Genomic DNA, 25,092 nt, shown 5'->3' on the forward strand with positions numbered 1-25,092 from the left:
TCATGAGATGGAATAAAATATAAAGTTAAATGGAAATGTTGGTATTTAAAGGACCAAAATTACCATAGTTCATAAAGGAAAATTTTCAAAATCAGTTTCTTTCAATGAAAACTTATGAAACTAAAAATTGCAAGTGTATGTCCGTGTTGTTTTTCATTCAGTGAAGTTACTCACAGTGGGTAGAGAATAAAAGTAGTGACACGTCATAATGAAATTACTCAAGTAAAAGTAAAAATACTCCTAAAAGTACATTTAAACAACAACAAAAAAAAGTCATTATAGTAAATGTAACCCAGTCCTGCATCCATCAGATTGGCTTAAAACCAACCGGTGTTTAGCGTCATTACCTTGTTTCCAGAGGCACATTGCTACCCAGCACCCAGCTGTCTTGCAGCGGGACGCTCTCGGGGGGCGTGGTCTGCAGCTCGGCTGGTGATTGGCCGGCCACGGGAGCCGGGCTTCCAGAAGGAGGGGTTAGTTGGCGCGAGGAGTTTAGGTTCTGGCCAGCGTGGTGCGTGGAGCCCAAGGCTTGGTTCAAGGCCGTTACTGAGGGCTGCTGGCGGTGAGGCGGCGGTACAGGAGGCAAGGTGGAGCCATGGTGATTTGATGGTTGTTCTGTTAACAGGAGCACAGGGAAGTTTTTGAGGAGGCGCTACTATTCAGCTAATCAGCTTCTCAATCAGCAGCCTGACATCAAATATGTGGGAGCATTTCAAATGGACACAATAAGGGAAAAGAGAAGTAAGTAAATAAAAGAAAGTGAGAAAAGCTTATAATGCCACAGTGTTTAATAAAGTAATAAAACTGGGCCTCAAAATGGAATAAGACATTATTAAAGCTAAATTATGTAATAATCCACAAACATATTTAATACGATAAAATCAGTAGTTATATGGTAAAATTCTGTCATCCACAGCTGCCGGTATATTTTACTGTAAATTGGACACGTTTGTTTTTTACAGTGTATGTAACTAGTTCATACATTTTGCGTTGATTAGTACAAAATGCAGAGGAAGCTCTTTGGTAGAAATGTTAAGGTAATAATGTGGAGCATTATGTATTTAACAATCACAAACTGTTTGTGTTCATCCTAATCATTATACTTCCATCATGTTGTAATTCTTATGCACATTTAAATTGAAACTTTGGTCAATAAATAAACTTTTGGTCATTGAATTGGCTTTTCTGACTCAAAGCCAGCAGAACGTTTGGTATTAGGCGTTCAAAGGTTTTGTTACATTTTGCATCAATTATTACAGCTTCACTGACGTTTTATTACATTTTAAAGCCCGATTGTTTTTACATTATTACATAACGTGGCGTTACGAGGATGACGCTCATTGAGACCTGAGAACATTCCCAGGTTGTTTAGGAGCCTTGTTAACATAAGCATTTATCCCTCAGATGTTAAAGAGAAGTCTGATGTCAGCATTAATGAACTGCGGTTCTTTACGTGTTGCTGCTTCACTGAAGCTGCTGAGAGCAGTAACTCAGCTCTGAACTCAGCCATGCTGAATACTGATTAGAGGCTGGCGGTCACAAATCACTGTTGGGTTTTTGTAAAAATATTTACTTAAAGCTGACCTGCCTTTAGCTCTCTCTATTGCTTTTTTCCCCCCCAGCGCTTTTCCGCTCCTTTGTCCGTCCTCTGGGTGCTCTGAGTGAAATGAATGGCAACGCAAGATTTGATTTGCATAAAGAGCATCACATCTCCATTTCCCAGCCCTGCTGTTATTTTGTCAGCGCAGCCTTCACTGGAGCGAACAGAAAACAAAGACACAAGAGAAGAGACGCGTACAGGAACAGAGCAGTGGAAGGACTCTGTGGTTTGCTTCAGGATTTCTCTCTCTCCATATGCTGTATTGATAACCGATTAAATGTTTCAGTTATGTAAACCTGAAAGGATGCTTGTCAAAAACAAAAACACACACCAATTGGTTTCTTATTGAGTGTTAATACTAATTTTGGTCTTAATATTCACTACAACATCTTTTGGACACATGTGATGGAAATGAGAACATTAACACATCCTGTGTGTTTCATGAAAAATCTCATTACGATGTAATTTGTAAGTACAGCTGACAGAGATGGACTCAATCATCCATATTTGGCAGTAGAACTGTGAAGATCCGCTGAAGAGATGTAATATGCAGATACAACATGCATTTTTTTTTCTTCTCTACCAGCCAAAGATTGGCCACAATTTAATCAACAGGAGAATAATCCCAAACACACCAGCAAATCCCTAAAAGAATGTATGAAAAAGAGAAGAATCATTTTTGCTGTAATGGCCCAATCAAAGCTTAGCCTCGTAGAAATGCTGCAGCAGGACCTTAATAGAGCTGTGCAGAAAGAAAATGCCTGCAAATCTCAATCAACTGAAACTACTTTGTGCCAAAATACCTCCACAGCAACTGTGATGAAGCTTCAACAGCCTAATAAGTCATAGAATAGGTTTGTGTTTGACACAAAATTCAACATTTATTTTTTCTTCTCCAATCTGGAGTTTATGAATCGTTTAATCGTGATGAATCCATGATTAAAATAATCGTCTACTGAATTTAGTTAGTTGGGGTATATACACTTAAAAAGACCAATTGTTCAAAGAACAACACACTCAAAGTAATTTAGTCAAAACATTACCAAAACAATATGCATTCTGCATTTAAGATGCAAAAAACCCCTTGTCTATAAATATGTTCTACCCAGAACTCATCAGCTGCGTTTAGCTTCACCTGGTTCAAATTCTTTAGAAAAACTTACTTAAGTGGTTAAATGAAAAAAACAACAACAAAATGTGCCAATTGTTTTTATCTGAGTAATTACCATTAATCAGAGAATAATGGATTTTTAATTGACTAAAATAACCCTTAGCCCCAATCGAGTAGCAGCTTTTGTTAGCACGGTAAGTAGCAGATGTGTAAGTCGTGTATGTTACCAACAGTGTTTTTGTTTACTGCTGGTCTAAATCCAAATGTTAACAACATGTCATTCCAAAGACTAAAAAGTAAAATAAACAGCTTGTGATCATGTGTTTAATGTCGTCTGTCTACAACTGGACTACGTTCCTCCAGGGAGCTTCAGCTGTTAGTGGTCTGGTGTTTTTATAAAGTTTGAATGCAAACTGCATGAAGAAAGCCTGAGGTTTTCATGGCACTAAATGACAACTCAACAACAGGGATATAAACATTTCTTAAAGCTTGAAGATGGTCACGGTCACTGGTGCGGTGACAGGAAAACACAGAGGTTTCGCATTTTCTGACGGTAACAAAATACTGCGGCTGCACGTTTAGTTTGTCACACTACCCTAAATGGCTCCAACTGTCCAAAAAATGGTGCGTTATTGTGCTTTTACAGGTCTCATAGAAAAGGATGATTGATGCAGCATACCTGCATCAGGTGAGCGAAATATAAAAAACAACTCTACAGAACCCCCAATTTAAATAATAATGTTTTTTTATGAGGTGCTTGAGAAAGTGCAGGAATAACCAGAATTTTTTTATTAGCTGCATGGAGCACAGAGACAGCGCTGCCCCTCCTCCACATGTTGCTGTACAATGCTGCTCAGCTAGCTCCAACACTTATCTCTCTTATAATAAAATCTAATGCGTCTGTTTGGAAATGCAGATTAAAACAGAGATTATATCAGCTTGTTAGAGTCCCAGTGTTTTTGTATAAAGAGCAAAGTAGCTGAATTTATTTTTGGTAATAAGCAGATTTAATTGGAAACAACTAAAAGTTGTTCTTTATTCTGTGTTTTTGTAAAGTCTAAGACTCAGAATCGAAATCACATTTAATAAATGTTCTACAGTAAAATATAACTACAAATCAACAACAGAAGGAGTATTTTTGCTTTTCTCTTTTAATTTAGAGTCATCTCATATGAAGGCATTTATTTATGTGTTAAATGTTTGCATAAATGAACTTATGTAGCATTTTTCCAGTCAAACACACTTTACACTATTCACTGATTCACACACGACACACAGACAATTTGTGGTTAAGTGTCTTGCCCAGGAGCTCATCAATATGCAACAAGAGGAAGCTGGAATCGAACCCAAAACCTCCAGGTCGCAACGCAGCTGCTGAACCACAGTCACCATGTGAATTTAACTCAATCATAAACCCACGGTGTAAGCCCACGCCTGTAACACGTTGCTCTGGTTCAGCTGCATTTTTTGGCGATACATCAGATAAGAGCTGAATCTAATTGCGCGACCCGTAAAAGGGTCACACCTCTGCACCAAGACGGCCAACTGTTGAGGTGTTTCTGAAAGCTAGGAAAGAAAATTGATTGTTTCTACAAAGAGAGACACAACAGACAGAGGTTGAATCAGACAAAGTGCGAATAAGGAGCAAAGCTATTGTTAAATCATTTCGAGGCTGTAAATCATAACCTAAATTGCCAAACACGCAGTCTATCTTGCAAAAGCGTTTGCCAAACTGAATTGCCTTTGTACTTTAACATATATATTAGATTTCTGATTGCTTTGGAGAATGTGTCTTATTGCAGCACAAATATAAATACTCTCAGCTAAAAAAAGATGAAAGAAGGAGACATCAAAAGTGGAAAAGAAAAGTGCAACAGACAGCAGTGAAAGCATAGAGAAATGTAATGTTGGGTAATGAATAAAGATTGACACAGTGCAAGGAAACTCGTCTGCATGTGTTCAAAACGTGTTAATTATTAGAAAGCAAAATGCTGCCCAGTAGGGGTTTGTGAGTAAAGCCCCCAACATGCAAAGCGTCTACCAGAGAGGTTATGAAAAATGAAGGCGGTGAGAAGCCAACACACAGTTACTGTAATGATTAGCTTCCATCCTGCAGCGAAAACAGAATAATCCAGTAAAAAAATAAAAAATCACTTGTGATGTTTACGTGCTGAACAGCTACACTGTTGACCACCAATCATTTCTAATCCTCCTTATTGTCGTCATCACCATCAAATTAGTGAAAAGACGAGGAAGGCGGAACAATTTGAAAAGAACTGCAGAAACATAAATCAGGTAAATCACCTGAAACAAAATGAAATAGCTGCTTTCTTTTCCTGTTGACCGCTCTAAGTGCTTTTCAGCCTGCAGACCACGTTCACCTTTTAATGCACACACTGACTCAAAAAACAGCTCTGACACGGAGTTCACCGTTCTCCCCACAGACATGTCTCCATGTGGTGAGAGAAGCTCGATTCAAGCTGAACTCTCGTGTTTATTTTCTTTGAGACGGTACAGTTTGGTTAATGCACTCGCAACCCGTCTAGTTTGCTCTGTCTTCCTGTTCATTCCAAGCATTTTTAGCCCAGTTTTGTGTCAATCAAACAAAAACTGTAAATGTAAATGTTAAAACAACTGATAGCATTTTGAAACTTTTTCAGCATATAACAAAACAATTATTATGGAAAGTTTTAGTAGAAACTAACATTTAATAGAAGAAAATATACATTGTAAAAATCAACAATGTAGCATATGCATAAATAAATATGTGTGATCACAAATTCTACTTTGTTGAAACACCTTTTAATTCAGTTTCAGCCTTTCTGAGTAGTTTGCAGGGAGGTTACAAAAGATATTAATGACGTCGCTGTGCAAAGATTTCGGTTAACATAAGGATCAATACTCCACAACATATATATTTCAGTCCAATCATAGGACAATACTGAGGCTAATCAGGGGGCTCCTGGCAGGTTCAGCAACGCTGATTGTGCTACGGGAATTTCTAAGAAGTACTAGGATTGTGTAAAATCTTCCAGAATGCTACGAGAAAATGTGTAATGGTCTGATAAAAACCAAACTGGAACCACTGAGTAACAATTCCAAGTCAGATATTTGGCACAAAAACAACACTACAGTCAAACATGGCATGTTTCTCCCAGTGGAACTGTGTTTTTTGTCAGGGCAGACAAAGTTATGAACAGTTCCAAAAAGCAGTCAGATTTGACCCAAAACCTGGAAAGCTGCAGATGAAGAGGGGCTGCATTTTTCAGCATCAAAGTGAGTCCAAGCATAAATCAACATCAACCAAAGAATGATTTCATGAGAGGAAAATTAAAGTTTTGGAAAGGCCTAGTCAAGAGTCCAGCATTAAATCTGACAGGAGCTGAAGTGACAGCTGCAAAGTAGAGAAGGCAAAGATTACCAAGCCAAGACGTGGGACGCTGATAGACTCCAACCACAGAAATCTGGAGGCTGAAACTGAATCAAAAGGCGGCTCAACAAAGACTTAAGCCTTAGCAGACTTATTTACCCAGGTTGTTGGAGATTTTGAGCTTTTGATGTGTTTGCCTCCAACAGATTTATTTCCTTTTCAGTTAGACTGTGCAGGACAAGAGTTGCATTAAAGGTGAAAAACAGTTTTCAAATGATTCACCATTTTAATTTATTAAACTCAAAAGCCTGGGACACTTTCAGGGTTGTTTATACTTTGAGAGTCCCGCTACATGTCTCACCAAGATGTTGCAAAAAGAGCTGTAAATTCGGTTAATATATAAGTCTCAGTCAGAACTTTGAGCATGACTGGTTCCTGGTTTAGTTAAAAAACGGACTGTAAAGTGACTGTGACTCTTTAGGAAGTGATCTTCACCGGCTTCCTGCAGCCATATTGTTATATCAAACTTCCTGCCTTGCCTCATGAGGTTTTCATGTCTCATACCAAGCAAATAACAAAAAAAGAAATAACCAATTAACCTCTTTCATTCCTTTTGTAGTGTAAAAATCAAGAGAAAGGAGCAACTTTCTTCCATCCATCCATTTTCTTGCACCCTTGTCCCTTAATGGGGTCGGGAGGGTCGCTGGTGCCCATCACCAGCTAACGTTTCGGGCGAGAGGCGGGGTCACCCTGGACAGGTCGCCAGTCTGTTGCAGGGCAACACAGAGACACACAACCATGCACACACACACACATTCACACCTAGGGGCAATTTGGAGAGGCAAATTAACCTGACAGTCATGTTTTTGGACTGTGGGAGAAACAGGAGAACCCGGAGAAAACCCACGCATGCACAGGGAGAACATGCAAACTCCATGCAGAAAGACCGGGGCCGGGAATCGAACCCAGAGCCTTCTTGCTGCAAGGCAACAGCTCTACCAACTGCGCCACTGTGCAGCGCAACTTTCTTCCTCTGGAGTATTTTCCTGCCCAGTCTTGTTTAGGCACTCTTCACACAGAACTTAAAACTTGGACAATAAAAAACAGAAATAACATGAATTTCTCTGCAGTGCCTTAGAAAAGTCTTCTGGGGAGCTTGGAGAACTCAGTGCATTTCCCATTATGCATTGCAGAACGTGGGAGTTCTTGACTGCTTGAAGCATGTATAGATTTCCTGTGGAGTGAGGAAGCATGTCTGAATCTGAGGTTCTGCATGGGGGGTCTGGTAACAGGAGTGGGAAATTACCCTAGACGTGTGGCTTGTATGCAACTGCATGACTTGATCAACATCCTAATCATGCCAGCAGAGTGCCGAGTAAATTCTCCTGTTGCTTTCTCAACAGTCGGCAGTTACGTGCATCATGTCCTGCATGACGGCAACATAAAAAGATCTCACCATGCAGCAGAAATTAATAGTTTCTGCTGCATGGTAAAAATAAAGACAAAATACAATGAAAAAAAATACCCAATGATTCATTTAGGAGCATTTCACAAAGTAGTAAGTACACCCTGGACTTCGGATGGGGCTTTACAGAATGGAGGGTTTCCACTGGTGTATTATAGTGTATTATAAGCCTGGCGGGTCACCAAGCTTGACTTGTTCCCCCCACCAGGCTAAGAGTCATTTCTTAATGTGAAATAGGGTTTTTTTTATACACCAGTAACAGTGACAGAAAAGGCGGATTAAGCTAGCTGACTTAGTAGCCTAAAACGCTATTCTTTCAAAATGATCATGCACTTTCAAATGTTTGTAACATTTTACATATAAAAGTTTATATGTTACAGTCCAACATATACCACCGCTGCAGTCCAAGGAAGAGGAAACTGATGGTGAAGGTGCAGAACTAACCACATCAACCACAAGCACTCTATACATGTAAGTAATTCAAATATATGTGACAGAACTACTTCAGAGTGGCCGGAAAAACAGCTCATTTAGGAAACAAAGGTGATGTGAGCTTTTACAAATTAGCTGCTTTCCAGATTGATAAACATTTTACAGGTACTGGAAAACATAATCTGGCTTTAAGGGAAGCTTAACAACCCATCCTTGTTCAAGTTTGACCACAACTGGGCAGATTTACACAAAAGTAAGTATTCCTATAAATTAGCAAATATTTGTCAGAAAGGTAAGTCTTATAAAAAAATGTAAAAACAAATAAACTAGGTTTGATAAGACTGTCAGGGAAGATGAAGTGGAGGTCAGGGTATGTGCTAAACTTTATCACTTTTGATGGAAAATAGATAAGACAATGCAGAAAAGCAGGTACGCCGAGAACAGAAGATGACACAGGATGTAATTTAAAAGTTTCTGAAAGCCCAACAATTGGCAGTGACATTTAGATGGAGTAGAGTGAGAACAACATAGAGGACAGGGGCACTCAGAGACAGACAGCAAGAAAGAAAACGGCAAGGCAGGAATGAGACGCTTGGAGAAAAGAAGAGGACATAACCGATCCAGCTGAAAGTAAAAGAGTCACTGACATGCTAAGAGAGGTCAGTACAAGAGTTAAGACTCGTGTTTCCTGAAGCATGAAAACTCATTCCACCTCTGGACTCCCGGCAAGGAATGAGGTGTAAGGCAGTCCTGCTTCCAAAGCCAAGGCAGTCTTTGTTGTTATTAGATGGAAAACACCTCTTCCTGCTCAACAACCAGCATACGATAGCAGGTAAACACAAATAAACTGGAAACATTAGACAGAAGGATACATGTCCTGGAACGATATCATTATATTGTAATGATTACAAACATTAAGCCTGCTACTGTTCCCATAGAGAGGTGAAAATCTGACTCCAACTCACTGAAAAACACCACTAAGTCTTTCTACAAGCTTCTGCACATCAAAACGTGTTGCAACCCCAGTAGTGGACAAATCAGAAATAATGAAAACATTATGCGTCTTTTAAACATAAACTTGTTGTCAAAGGGCTCTAAATTCAAGCCCATTGACAAATATATATTCATAGGAAAACTGAACACAAAGCCAGAACTTCTGGGCTTTGTTCCAGGAGTCACAAAACCACATTCCCAAAATCGATATATGATAATAAGGAAAAATGCTTCCATCCAGCAGAGCTCTTGGTAAGTCCAGAAATGATAATAACAGCAACTCAGAGGGAGGCAATGCTCGTTAGCTGGTTGGAAATAAGCAGCATGAAGAAGGTTGGATGACTTTTTAAAATGCAGATTAAACCTTGGAGCATTCCTGTAAATAGGAACATGGAATGGAAACAATTACTGAAGCTGGTGCTCCTGATGCTGCAGCCTGGACATGAAGTCATGACTCTGGCGCTCTGTCCTGCCAGGATTATTATTTCAACCTAATGATGACATATGCTGTGACTTTAAAGTGCATGTATGGCCATGTGTGCACAAGTCATATTTCTGTGCATACTTCTGTTTTCCTGGGAAAAGGATCCTTCCATCCCCTGAGCTATTGTTATTATATTACTCTGTGAGAGCTGGTGGACCCATATGGTACCTGACTGAATGAATCAGTCTGATCTGTACTTCAGACCTGCAGCTCCGCAAACACACACACACATAAAGCCTGGGCACTCAGTACCTGCAGCATGGTCACACAAACCTCCAGGAGCATCATTGAAATACACACAGCAATCGGATCATAAGACCAATACGATTCCTTATAATTGCAGTATAGAAGGTTTTGCACATAAAGGTAAAAGGTAATTTTAGTTATATAGCACATTTTCAGCAACAAAGCAATATAAAGTTCTTGTAGAGTCAGTTCCTGTTGATCTACATTTCTAATTCTATTTTCAATTACGTAGTGCATTAATTCCCATACATAACACCTTCTTATGCACATTTTGCAAATTCTCTGATCAAGGTGGATCAAACAGGCCCTATTAAGCACGCCTAACGTACACCTCATTACCAACTGTGAAGTTGTGAGTGCCACAAATTAGCAGAGCTTTTCTGAGCTGCTACTCCATTTCAGCTGAACACTCAGAAAACGCCTTTTAACACATCAAAACGCAACAAAAATTGCAATTAATCACAGATTTCTGTGATGTCCAGAATTGTAACACTTCTCTCTGATACACCTCTACACACCAACAAGAAGCCACACTGCAGTTTACTAAGACTGAAGTAAGAGATTACTACAAAGGTGTAGTCATAACTTCAATCATTCTTAACACACACTCTTAGATGCAGCTTCTTTCTTCTTGAAATCATCAAGCCAGGAATATTACATAAAAGTCTTACGGACACTTGGCCCGTGACCTAAAATGTAAAGTTATGTCCTTCGGTTATAACCTGAATTCATTCTGCAGACAGTACATGTGAGTTTTAGGTCTGAATTTAAATAGGGGGAGAGTGTCAATGTTATGGATGTCTGATGGGAGAGAGTTCCAGAGTCTGGAAGCAGATCGGGATAAAACTCTGTTCCCCATTGTGCTGAGGGAACAGTGAGGTGGATGGGAGAGGAGGATCTGAGGGAGCGGACAGAGACGATTAATGTTGCGTCGGTGGAAATATGCACACAGAGAGATATTATTAATGTGAGATGTGAAAGATAGGGAGCTATCAAGGATGACACCCAGACTCTTAACCTGGGGTGAAGGGGAGACTTTAGAGCTGTCAATGGAGAGGGAAATACCGTCTCCCTCTCCTTTTGGATAATACTGATTTAGTTCCTTCAAGAAGGTGTTCAGCTTTATCGCTGTTTAGTTTTAGGAAGTTGGAAAAAAAAAACAAGGTTGTATTTCAGACAAGCAGGAGGCGAGGGAGAAAACTGGGAGCACAGAAATGGATTTACTGGGTAAGCGGAGCTGGGTATCATCCATGCAGCAATGGAAATGAATGTCAACTGCACGGAAAATACTGCCAACGGGAAAAAGGTATATGATGAAGAGCGGGGATTCTAGGACAGAGCCCTGAGGCATGCCAGATGTTAGAGGAGAGGAGTGGGAGGTGAAGGACTTAAGTTGGACAAACTCGGTGTGAGATGTGTGCCACTCACTCTGCTTTGCAGCATTCTGCCACGGTAAGCACAGCATCAACCCTGCCTGCTGCCTGTGTAAGTGGGAGAATATTTTTATTGTTCATTTTTTATAAGTAGGAAGAGAAAAAAAAAACATACCTCATTATTCACCTTGCCTATAGTGCGGGACTGAGTAGGCAACTCTAGAAAGTGTCGAGTTGCTCACCAACTGAAATGTATTTCCTGGTCTTATAAGTATAAAGTAACAGCTTGAATTTAAGAACTGCACAATGCCTTTGGAAAGTATCCATAGTGATTAAACTTTTTTCACAACACCCACAAACTTCAACGGATTGTATTAAGAGTTTATCTGACAGGCCAACAAAATGGGTTCATGCCTTTCATATTTGTGTAAATATTTGTGCACATATGAAAAGCATGTTTGTTAGAGGACATTAGGGAACACAAATCATCATAGAGAGCAAGGAACTAATCAGACAAGTCAGGGAGGAAGTTGTTTAGATGTTTAAAGCAGGGGTACGATGGAAAACAGTGTCACTGCTGCTTAAATCTACAGCTCAGCTCGGGGAATCTGTCAGCAGGACAACTATTAATCCCGCAAACTATAAATTTGGCCTTTATGGCATGGTGGCAAGAAGGAAGGCATTGTTAAAAGAAAGCCACAGGAGATGTGGCTTGCAGTTTGCCACAAGCAATGTAGGGGAAAGCACAAACATGTGGAAAGAAGGTGGTCACATCATGCTGTGGTGCCTTTCTTTTGCAGAAGCTGATGTGCAAAGCTAGTGGCGAAATACCCAAAGGAGAAACTGCAGGGAAAGATGGGTCTAAAAAAGTATGGACTCGGGACACTGAATACCAATTTACACCACAACCATTTCATCTGCAAAGAACTCTATCAAATTATCATTCTAGTTCACAAACATGTGCACGTTTTAATCCGTCACATAAACAATAAAATACATATAAATGTGTGTTTGTAGGTTGTGTCAAGGTCTTGGATTCAGCTTTTTACTTTCTCCTCTGTAAGTCTCCATTCTGAAATTCTAGCTGTGAAAACTACAGATTTATTTTTGTTTTTATAGCTGATGCATCTGACCCAGAGGCCGCCAGGCAGCAACCCTGAGAAAGAAACAAAAATGACAGTCGTGGAGGTATTAGGCCAAAGCAAAAGTAGAAGAAAAGGAAACGGGAAGCATGAAATACAAACATAATGGGATGCAGCAAGGAAAAGGAAGAAGAGCGTCTGAGAGGGGAAAAGAGGCATGTCTCATTGTGTCGACAACAACAGGTTGGCTGTCATTGACAATGAGTACTCCAAGATCATTTTAATGGTAGCATTAACAGCAGTAATCCTCTTAGTCACAAGTACTTCTGCAGAGTGTCTGTAGTGCCATTAACCCAATGATATCTTTCCATAAATCACCTCAATCCTTCACGATCTTTTGTGGAGATTTTCCTGACTAAATGACAAATAAAAACCTTTTAAAGGAAAGGGACATGATTTTGTTTTTTTCATTTTTATCTGTTTTGATTTGCTCCCTCTGGAAAACGCTTTGACAGTGGCTACTTTGTGTATAAAAGAAGAAGCCGTGAAACATTTAACTGGCCATGGAGGATATTCATCACATTCCTGGAGGAGTAGGTACGTGGCGAACTATTTTGAACACTGTGTTGAATTTATTTCACAATTGTTATCTGGAAAAAAAGGAAACACTAAAGAGCCAAAAGAACAAAATCTAGAGGAAAGATTGCAGGATGAAACATAAAAATGCAGTTAGAAATGTTCCAAAAAAGGAACTCAAAGCAGATGATCCTTCCCAGACAAGCATCCATATTGAAACTCAGAAAGAAAGTTATGAATAAAATGTTCTCAAAGGAACCTAAAAATATATTCAACATTATTTATTTACCTTTAAACTTCCAGGTGATATCCCGTCGCTCTTTCCTGAACAAAGTTTGCTTCAAGCAAAGAAAACCGGCCTTTTCTTTGTCACTCTAACAACATCCATGTCTAATGAACCATGAAGTCTGCATATATACAAGCAGAAAATCTGGATTACCATCAGACTGTGTGTCTCTTCACATTTTGGAACACAAAGGTGATGAGGATAGTTGGTTACCAGAGTTCCCAATGGTAAAAAACAACAAAATCCCTCTACTTTTCAGGTTTTGGCTGTTTGAATGCAAAATGATGAAATCGATGAAACAATTTTCATACATTATAGTTGTATTACCACTTCTGTGCAGGTTTAATAGCTAAGAATCGCTCAAATTGAGCAGTTAAGTTCTAAAGATCAATAAATGACTCAAAGTGACTAATTTACTGAAATTAGTTTTCAACTCTTCTGTTGCAGGGATTTTCTTTTCAATGAAATGGGAAACAAAAAAAAAAACATCTGCAGTATGATTCCACAGTTGAGTCAACAGTTCAGGATAAGGGACCATTAAAGGAATCCTACCAAGAATCACTAAACACACCAGATGAATAAGGATTCAGTCCCACAGCAGAATTAAAACGGTCCCAACAAACTCCTCTGTCTGGTCTTGCTTGGCTAAGGAATCGTGACTAACAAGCACCTGAGCTGCTTTCTTCATCCGGTCCTCACATGGATGGAGATCTGTAATACTCTACACTCTCCAAAATCCCTTTTCCCCCTTTTAGCTGGAGAAAGATGTTGAATACGTAATTCTCATGTTGCTTGAAAAGGCTACATTATCTGGAGTGTCAGATAGTTCACCTTGATTTATTCTGGTGGATAAAAAAGAAACGTGCATAAAGACGACAACGCTTCAGTGTTTGTTTTCTGTGTATTTTATGTTGAATGATTAATATGGGTCGATGTTAAATGGCTAAAAGTCCCAGTCCTCTTAAAAGGAAGCTGGATTTCACTCAAAAGAATATAAAGAATAAATAAAATGCTTGGCTGTGTTTGAAGACGTTTTGCACTGTGCCTCTGTAAATCTATAGTGCTTAGACAAACAGTTGTGTGAAAATAGAAATGAGTTCAGAGGACACTGTAATATTAATAGCACAGTGTCTGTGACAAAGCAAACAGAGAGGAGAAGGGGCGATAAAGCATCAGGCCTCAGTTTGTGTGTAATTGATGATATCTCCATCTTTCTTCATGCCCTTCTATCCGCTCCAACTAGCCTCTTCAGCTGACCTCTTGTTTCGTTTCCTCTCTTCTGCTCCACTCACCTCTTTAGTTCTAGCAGCTGCAGTCTTTTCACAATCTCTCATTAGTCCACCGTTTCTATTTTCTTATTGTGGCACCGGCGCACTGACCCCTCATCTGCTCTCCCTCCCGTCTCCGACTCTCTGTACTATCATTCTCAACTTCATTTTCTCCTGCCAAGTCAGCTCTCTGTACCCTCTTTTTCACTCAAATTCGCTCCAACCAGCCAGGTCATTAATAGGGAAGGTTGTGCTCAGCTAAGCCTCTGGGTCTCCCTTTGTGTTTGCTGTTTATTTATTTTTCTCTTCTCAGCAACAAGGATTTCTTTTTTGACGCAACGTCTTGCTCATGTTTCCTTTTCTCCCCTGCCAGGACTCCCAAAATCAAATCGGCCTAAGTGAGTAACAGATGACACATGTTGCTGAAGTGCAGGCAGTTATGAGATCTTTAGAGGCTCCCAGCCTTGCCAAATGTTCTGCAACCAGTTTTTAGATTACCGAGAGCAAAGGGGGCCAACACATGTATCTGGGCTTCATTTTGTGTTTTATTTTACTGCATGAAAGCCTATCAGTGTGTTTATTTGACATGGGAGATGAGTAGGAAAGTGAACCAAGTGAACCAAGACGACGCACAATCATTTGGGATCGTAAAATTTTTTTTTATAAAATCATATCTAACCGCAAGACATTTTTGCAAAAGTTCAGTTTATTTATATTGCTACATTATTTTTTAAAGCTTTCACATTGATGAAGGTAAAAAAAATATACTTGTCATATTTTCTTTAAATCATCCATTTATGAATTTCTTAACGTTTTCAGAGAACTTCATAATGGGCTGTTTTCATTTATTTCAGCTCTGAGCTGAATACGACCCATCTATAAAGACCTCCACCAGGTAGGTGAGATTTACTGAAGTCATAAAAATATATTTCCTAACAGAAAACAGTCAGTAGAATGCAGAAAGAAATTCTAAAATCCTGGGTTGTCAGCAGATAGAAAACGTTGGGGAGGAAAAGTCCCACGCCATTTGGATCCATTTTATGACCAAAACGCTGTGCAAAATGCAGAAGCAGCAAAATGATGTACATTGGCTTGAGGCTTGAATTACAACCGTATAAATTTTAGGTTTATAGTTTTGCTTATTTTCGCCTTTCAGAAAGAGCAGCAGAGCTCCTCCTCATCGAGAATCACAGGTTTGTTTACTAACGAAAAACTTCTATTTTTTATTATTGTTTTGTTCACTATTTTTTGGGTCTTTCACCAAATCTCCAGTCTCCTTCACAACATTTATGAAGCTTCTCTGAGTTTTTATTAGTTTCAAATTAAACTATAAATCTAAATTTAAATTAAATTCTATTAAAAATGGTGACGCCCTCACTTACGGTATCAATGCAAAACGAGAAAACAGAAACTGCATGTGTGAACACTTTTTTTTTGTGACGGCTGATGGTAGAGGTGGGCCCGTCAAATTATGAGCAATATTTATTTTTCTTTTAAAAAAGGTCTGTTTGTAAAATCCAGGGCTATTACTAAAGTTATTTTTTTAAAAATCCACACATTTTTTCTCCTTAGTCTTCGTTGTAGTAACTGTTGCTGATGTTGTGTCCTAAATTTAATGCATATATGGAGCTTAAATCTAACACATCACACAAACTGTAACCTAAACTATAAACGATTGTATGGAAAGCCAAATGTGTGACAATTCAATAATTTCTAAGTCCCAGATTTACCCATGTAAATTAAAAACAACCTTGAGACGCATGCATTAAATAAATAAATCTATCTTCATCTTAAAAAAAAAAAAAAAAAAAAAAAAATTATATATATATATATATATATATATATATATATATAAATGCTTAGATAACTTAAAAATAAGAAAACAATAATGTGAATATTTTAAATTCACTTCATAGTAATTAAGTTTTTTTTAAATCTCTGCCTTACAAATCAAAATCACCCAGCTGAGCTAACGCTACAGTAGAAAATGTGATTGGTCTACAGCTGAGTTGCTGCGCACCAATCAGGTGTTAGAGTTTATTTAATGAAACGCAGAAAAAGTTTGAATTGTGGAGCACTGGAATAAAAAAATAATTTAACAAAAATAAACTGTCATGTATGATTTCACCTGTTTAATTAGATTCCCCAGTTGCTTTAATAAGTAAAAAATTGAGACCTTTAAAATATGTATCTAATAATTTCGTCTGTTGGCTTCAGCTGTCACTGGGCAAAGTTTATTCAAATTGCCAAACGTCGCACTGTATTTAATAACGGATAAGGTTTTGGCACTGGGTTGGGATGTTTCACTGTTGGGTATCAACATAAAAATATTTTTAGAGTCGAGACTAAAAGGAACAAATGATGGATAAGAAAGAAGTGGAAAGGAGGAGAATAAGGGAGAAGTGCAGTATGAAAGGTAGATGGTAAATATTAATTAACAGAACGTTGTGGATGGAAGAATATTATGTCCTCAAAGACGTCGACTTGTCTGAACATCAGTTAAATATGTTTTCATTAAGTTTACGAGAATTTTGGTTTAAATACATATTCTTAATTAAATACGTATAACAAACAATCCAAATCTCATCCGTTGTGTAAAACATGAGGAGAACAATGAAGATGAAAATATTCGCAAGGCACAGAACAGAAACCCCAATCTACCTACTGCATAATATTTTGTAATATTTCTCAATCCCTATCTTGTAGCACAATGCATTAGCTGTTACACACACACACACACACACACACACACACACACACACACACACACACACACACACACACACACACACACACACACACACACACACACACACACACACACACACACACACACACACACACACACACACACACACACTCCCTCTTTGTGTTCGCCCTGCTACCCTTTAACTCCCTTCCACTGTATCTCTCTTTGTCTGGCTCTCTCTGTGTCTCCCAGCCTCTTTGTATGGAGCCTGCCACAACATTTTGATTTACTTAAGTGACTCCATTCTGCAATCAGCCTCAGACGTGAACTGCGTGCTTCTGCTCACGTCCTCTGTGTGTGTTTACGTGTGTGTGTTGTTGAGAGGCGAAACCCGACGACTAGCCTGACATTCATTAGCTTGATCAATGATTGAGTCTTATCTTATCCCTCCGTTTAGTCTCTTCTCATCTTCGACGTGCTTCCTTTTTTCAATTTGACCCTGCTCTACTCTCGTCTTTTCAGCTCTGGACGTGGTAAACAAAACGGTTAATTTCTGAATCCCTTCCTCCTTCACTCCCTGAACCATAATTGATGAGAAATGGTGTTGAGAAATATGTAGTTTAGTTTTTTTTTCTTCGCCTCCCTCCCTTTCATTTAGTGGCTCATTGATTAGTTCTGGTGTTGAGGAGAATTGCCTGCTTGGTCCCAAAGTAAAAAGCACTAAGTGTAATTCATGTTTCTCTCTATGCCGTGGTCGGACATGCCTACTCCTTTCACTATAGACGATGTCAATAAACCCTGGCGTCATCCTGTCGCTGGCAAAGAAACTTGTCTTTTTTATGCTGCTTTTTCCGCTCCCAGTTGATTGACTTGGCGTCTATTGAGGCATCTACAGGCTGGACAGCGGATGATTTTTGGCGTCTTTTCACTCTCTAAAAGACAACGTGTCTGCGGGTATCAGAAGAAAGGAAGCACAACACCACTCCTTGCATCTCTTGCAGCACATGTCACCTCTGGATGTGAACTAGAAGAACACAGTTGTTGACGAGTATTTTAAGTTATTACTTTAGTAAACACTCAAAAATATCTCTTTAATATTAATATATGGAGATTTTGCTTTTTACTGCATCTTATTAAAGCAAAGTATGTTAGAAGCTCTTTGATCTGGACTGCATCTATTGGATCTGAATCTGTATGACTATTTTAGTTTGGCTTATAATTGGATTGGTCTTATATGCCATTGGCAGAGCAGGGCGAAATAAAATGAACTGGAATCCATGTAACTAGATTTAAACTTACTTAAAATGCACTAACATGCAGTTAAACTGTTTCAAAAGCAGAGACCCCCAATCAACCGCGGCATTCAGGTGGATATATATCTAGCTAAGATAAAGAATATTATAAAATCACAACTGAATTAATCAATATGAAATACTTTTAAAAAGCAATTAAACCATCCAATTACAGTCGTAATTAAAATATTGTACGTCTCTTTTTCTTGATTTGACGACTAAAATATACTTTGGATGTACTTCATTTTTTAATCATCCACTACTTATTTACACCTTAAATAAAATTTGGACTGCTATGGAGTGGATTATAATGCATGTTGGATCGCCTTATGTATATTCGAAAGAAATTAGACTAAACTGGACTAAATTGACTATATTGAATTAAACTGAATTATTTTATGTTTTTTTTTTCCCTGACATTATTTACCTTAATTTACTTACATAGTTAATGTATTCTATGTATGTATTGTGGATATCTGAACAAAATGAAGTAAGCTAAAATGAAATTAATGGGCACTCCAAAATGAAGCTTTATTCTGCAGTCCAGAAGCTGCAGCCATGGCTGCGTCCTCCAACATTTTGTGTAAATACTGAACAAAAATCTACTTTAAAAACACCATATGTCACAGCAAAGATCAGAATTATATGCTGCCTGTTATGTGTAGATTTAGTTTTGTAGATGAAACACTTGAATTCGCCATATTTTTCCTTGAAAATGAATAAATATAAACATGAGGAACTTGGCAACCTCTATTGTTCTCTGTTCTCCTGCTACATGGTCACTCAATAAACAAGCAGTAACCATATTACTGGATTTTCTTGGATGTTCCCACAGTCTCAGTTTCTCTTATCCTCTCTCTTTTCCTTTCTCTTTGTAAGCAAGAACTTATAAGCCAGAGGCATTTCTTTTACTTTGCTTGACTTTCCACAAAATCAGTGGTGCAAAGAAAAACAAGTTTAAGAAGGAGTGCGCAGTAATATAGACAAATAAAAGGAAAAAAGCATGTCTAGATAGAGCAGGAAGTGGTGAGAGAGATATTTTAGAAGGTTGGCTGAACATTGGTTGGTTAGGTCAAGCTGGGACTACTTTGGGAAAAGAGGACCACACACACACTCACAAACATACATATGCGCGCAGCCTTTTAGGCATTTCAGGATCCGACTTCAGAGCCGTTTCTGATTGTGTTTAGACAGCAATGTATATATGAGCAGACGTCTGTCTGTCTCTCTACCCCCATCACTCCTTTCAGCTGTCTCTCTCTTCCTTTTTCTCCCTTTGATGCCCCTCCTCCTAATTGTATCTGACTAATTGTGGTACTCATGGCTTTTCAGCCTATCAAAGCCTGCTTCTTATCCAAATCTTTACTGTAAAATGGACCAATCCCGGCTTTCTGACCGGCCGATGCAGCTCAACATCTGGTACTTATCACTTTTTAAAAGAAACGGGACTTAACTGAACTGAAATTGAGAGCTCTGAATGGAACCATTCCCAGTTGGTAAACACTGCTTTCCCACTGTGAAGGCTGTGCACAGCTTCACAGCCTATTAGCACCAGAACAGTGGTTCTCAAGTCATTTTTGCCACTTTTGAAGCTTATTTAGTCTTGACTGAACAAATTAAAGCTGTGTTGTTTTTACATGTCTGACCAAGCTTGTTTGTGTATTTTAATGTGCTGTAAAGGTGCAGAGGTATCAAATAAATTTGCAATTCAGTACATTTAAGTCAAATCAGCACTGCTTTTCTGCATCAGATCGGTATTGGCCGATAATAAACTTCAGATATCTGCATCGGTAGGGTTAGGTTTTTTGCCTCGACATCAGATAAAATGTTCCCACATATGTTGGAAGATCATCCATTATCCCCTTGAACCACTGTAGGAGTTAATAGTCACAGGGCCGTAACGCATCAGATGTAACCGTTAAAATGGGACTGAGGAATGAGTGCGACACACAATACAAAGCAGCGACAGCAGCAGCCCAGTTTATGGGGGCAAACAATAAAGTGTTGATAATGGTCCACAAAAGCATGGCTTGTATCTGAAGCATTTGTTGCATAACTCTGCCTGCATGGGGATCAAACCACAGAGCTCGGTGAAACATGGGGAGGATGCCTTAAACACGACATCTGCACACTGCTCAGGTGAAAGCAGTCATGTTCTAGGCTAATGCTCTTTGGTTCTGTTCTAAAGACAACTGTGTAGCATACAGAACACGGATGGTCTGTGATTTTATATGTGGCAAAGGGCGTCTTCAACCAGCACTGGGATTATTACAATAATCAGACTAAATCACAGCATAAGATGTCACGTTAGTAAAGCAGGCTTGAGGACATGACCTTAAGCATGTCATGTTCTAACCCTCCATCAAAATGAAAATGGGAAATACTGACTTCACTAGTCCATCAGTTAAGGTTAGAAAAAAATAATGAAATGAACCCTAAAAGTCCCTTTACCATGTGTTACAGGTAGGTACAACCGAGCTGCATACTCCTCTTCTTCTTCTTCTTCCTCCTCCTCCTCTTCGTCTGACTCTGGCTCAATAGCGTCGGCTAACAGCGGGTTGTCATGTGGATTAGACTGTGGATGTGATTGGTCAATGACAGGTGATGGGCAGGAGGGGGAGGGCATGGGAGAACCTATGAAAGAACACAACCAAAAAGGAAAAAAACCAGAAAGATGAATTTAAAGAAAGAAATAAAAACAAAGAACTTCAAAAGTTACTAAAATCTTAAAGCAAAATGACTGAATAATGAAGTATGACGGCTGCTGCTGAAAGCGCATTATGTGATATGAGACTGATGACATCACAGCAGCTGAAAGACAATATCAGGAGTCAAACTGAACATTTAGGACCAACAAAACCTTTTGGGAACTTGGTTCTTCACCAGGACTAAAAAGAGACCCAGCTTCCAGTTGTTGAAGGATGAACATGAGGAAGAGCAGGCTTTTTGTTGCATCGCCTTGAAAGCAGACTTACAAGAAGAGTGCAAGAAAAATCAATTGTGTATTGATGTGGTAACCTTGGCATTTAGTGACTTGTGAATGCTAAATTGCACAGCTCCCTGCTTGTGTAAATTTGTGTTTTCTGGTCCGTGTGTATGTTTTGGAGGAGCAGAAAGCTCTGACCAAATCTGGAGCAATCCATAGAAATTCACCACCACAAAGGAAGATAATTGGTGGTTAAAACGAACAGAGAACTCAATTTCAAGCAATTCTGTTGAATTTAGGTTGTCTCTTAGTATTTATCTTACTAAAAGACAGTCTTGATTTTAATTATCTACTCATATATTTGTTTCAATAAATTCAGAAACTTACAGTGATTACATTGTGCTTTAGAACCAGAAAAACCCAAATATTTAAAAGATGAAGCATAAACAAAATTTAAACACACTTTTCATTGGATCTCATAGCAGACAAGCACACCTGTCAGACACAAAAAACAGCCTTTAAACAGGAAACACTTCCATATATGGATCTCAGTGTATTGTCTCCAATGTCACCATTTGGATGTGTTGCAAGGAAATAAGAGAATAGATTTTTTCACTTGGGGAAAAAAAGCTTTTTTAAATGGTAAAATGTCAAACGGACATGCGGCTGCATATTGACAACACAGAAAAAAGGGAAGAGTGAGCTCGTTTGCTACAGAGACAATCTATGCAAGAAACATGGCTGAGCTCTGTGGAAATAAAGTGAAGCTCAAGGATTTTTTGACCCATCGACAATAGTGTCTCATATTTAATCCATTATTATGCAAAACTTTTTATCTTAGCTTTACGGACAGAAACGAGAAAAGAACTAAAGAAACAGAACAAATAACTTATGCTGGGAAACCGAGGTGACTGCAGTTGTTGTTTGAGAGATTATCACATAAGAAAATGCTTTCTTGTATTATTTATTAATATTTTTGTTCTTGTTTTCACAATTTTCGCTACATTATTTATGTATTCAATGAATTTGGGGAATTTTCAATGTCCAATTATACAAACACTAAAAAAACAAAACTTTTCTTACATTCTCTGTCCGTACATAACGTCTTCTGATGTCCAATAATTACATTAAATCAATAACTGTCCCATCTAACAATCCTCTGGAATATTTAGCTGTCTGCCTTAATTGCAGTTGTTGTTTTCACTGGTTCTGAGCCAAATGAGTGTTAAACTGCAGCTGTGGTCTGTTTATCTTTACATTAATGCCCCCTCCGCACAGTACAGATGCAGGATTCACCTGAAATGACTTGTTGGATCTCAGCAACGTGTTGAACTAACTGTGGATGACCTGATAAGGTTTGAGTGTGTTTTATAATAACAGCATAGTTAAACCTCTTTTACCAAAAAAAAAAAAAAAGGACGGGTCACATGGAGAACACTTTCACAATCACTGAATGACTCAACAATATCAAGCATTTCCGTAATATATTAATTGGGATCAATGTGTTGAATGACGCATGCTTCTCCACCACAAAAAAAATAGTGCAAGTAACAGAATTACTACATACACCAGAGAGGCCAAGGTTTTTCTGTTTTGTCACAAGTAGTAATTTGCCATTGTGGTGAACTACAGGAGCACAGAACGTTCATAACACAAGTGTTGATTTGTTAAATCTCCAAGCTACTTCGCTCATACTTTCCCCTTACTTCCTCCGTCTCTTTGTGTTTTCATTGGCCGTGTTGTTATGAACTGAGAGCCGAGTTTTTCGTTCCAAATGTAACGTCATCTCCCTGACGATATTTTATCAGCTGCCTTATATTAACTTTTCTCACACATTTGCTAATTCAGTCCTGAAGACAGTGCAGTATATAATAAGCCACAAACAATGAACTTTTGTAGAAACGCTAAAAAAATCTAAACTTTTTATTCGAGTCACTTGAAGTGATGACACCTTTTGGTTTATTAGCTTCATAGACATGAACAGAGGCAAACTAAATACAGTTTTCCTTTCAAAACACCCTTTATGTTGGTACTTTCTTTATTCAATATAAACACAATTCTGAAATGTCAGACATTTTACACTTCTGCAGTCGTTTCTGGCCATAAAACAGTGACGCAGCTTAAATAAAACTAATCTGAAATGGCCCGAGTCTCTGTTTAATTACGTTTCTGCCTTTTGTTTCACCGAGATAGCAAATCAGATGTATGTAGCATTTTCTATTGAATCCCCACCCCCCACTCACTCCTCTTTTTGAGTGATGCTGGATATTGGAAAAATAAACTCTGTTTGGCTTTTGCTGAGGAAACATGAACATTACAGGATTAGAGCTGCATGAGAGCAATATTAAAGAGGAGATATGCTCCACTGGATTCCCTGGGTAAATTGGACAGAACCGATCAGGACTATTATACTGTCTCTTGCAAAGAATGATGTTTTTTATTTTATTTTATTTTAGAAAAAATAAGCTGTCAAGCTGTGCTGATTTAGTTTTACTGACATTTACTGTTTTGGAATTAACAACACTTCTTCAAAAAGCTTTTACTGCAACCCAAGAACTACATTATATGTCCAACAATAAAACACAATAATTATACAACAACATCTACTGCTTTGGATCACTGTTCCCACAATGTGTGAAGTCTTGTATGCATACATACAAAAATAAAAATAAAGTATGCTAAAGTAAAATAGCATAAATTACATATGTGCTGGCTTGATGTGCAAACCTGTTCTTAAGATGACAGCACCTTTCATTTCTTTAACTTTAAACAACAGGGCCTACAGTCTTTGGTCTCAAGACTTTTTTTAAATGTTAGTTTTCCTCATGTCAGAATGAGCCTGACCATTCCACGCAGTTTAGGGAACTTCTTTGTCTCAATATTCAGCTTTCCAATGTTTCTTGAACTGAATAAATCTCAACTCAGAGACAGCCTTTGTGGAGTTTATTGTAAGAAAAAACATAAAGGGGGAGAATCACTAAAATGCTGCTTTTTAGGCCTGGAGGAAATTCTAGACCTTACCTTTATTAACTCATTAACTATGAGTTTATTAACTATTTATTAACTATTAAATGTGTATTAACTAGTTCAGGAGGAGATGTGTTGGTATCAACGCGAGATGCAGTTGTCCATTTAACACCATAGGCTATTATGGCATAGAAGTTGGTTCTTCAGCTTCAAGCCACCCTTCTTTTGAATACTGATTAATGGAGTAAAAATGACTGTATGAAAATAGCTGGCAAGAAAATGGCTGGATGCCTCCTGGCATCCTTCCTGAGTACCTAAGGACATGGATTTATGTAGCATTCATATCTTGGGGCAACATTGGATGAGTCATATATCTATGAATCATATTTAATGGCAGCATTTCTAAAGAGCCAAAGCAGAGTTAAAATGAAACCTTCGAAGTACATTCATAATGTACTGCGTTGCATGTTCATTGCTAACAGATATCCATGTAAGGAGAAGGGCTACAGCTCAAATTCAGCCACTTGCTGTGCAAGAAACGTGGCCGAAGGGAAGGAAAAACCTCCCAGGGTTGTTGTTTTTTCTCCAAACAAGTTCCAGTGCTTACTGGTGCATATGCTTCCTTAGAAGCAGCTAATCTGTTCCCAGTAGCCCTAACACATACTGCCACAGATGACTCTTGGTATTTCACCAATAAATCTCAACTGGGCCTAGAAGAGAACTTTTTTTTTCCCCCAAGAGCTGCAGTACAGAATAAAATATAAATAAGTTTTATTGTCCCTCATTTGGAAAATTTAGTTGCACTCGCAGTACAGTGACAGGCAATGAAAGCATGAAAAGGTGTGAAAAGGTGTTTGTACTCTTCCTGGCTTTTTATTCTTATTTTTTTGCATGTTTGTCACACTTAACGGTTTCAGAACATCAAGCCGATT

At 38.5% G+C, this 25,092-nt stretch overlaps 1 protein-coding gene across 16 annotated transcripts in view; it reads right to left on the minus strand.

Annotated features, from left to right (window-relative positions):
* Positions 1–25,092, minus strand: part of tenm3 (teneurin transmembrane protein 3) — a 588,369-nt gene that overhangs the window by 131,484 nt on the left and 431,793 nt on the right. For 13 of the 16 annotated variants that reach the window (XM_081610716.1, XM_081610715.1, XM_081610730.1 and 10 more), the window contains 2 exons: positions 20,719–20,901; positions 348–615 (listed from right to left, as the gene is read on the minus strand). In XM_081610716.1, the coding sequence (XP_081466842.1) occupies positions 348–615; positions 20,719–20,901 (451 nt within the window). The remainder of the gene's footprint in view (positions 1–347; positions 616–20,718; positions 20,902–25,092) is intronic. The other 3 variants (XM_081610747.1, XM_081610744.1, XM_081610741.1) reach the window with 1 other exon arrangement.

This window comes from Poecilia reticulata, chromosome 1 (assembly GCF_904066995.2).
Source record: "Poecilia reticulata chromosome 1, P_reticulata-male-v2, whole genome shotgun sequence".
NCBI classification, from domain to species: Eukaryota; Metazoa; Chordata; class Actinopteri; order Cyprinodontiformes; family Poeciliidae; genus Poecilia; species Poecilia reticulata.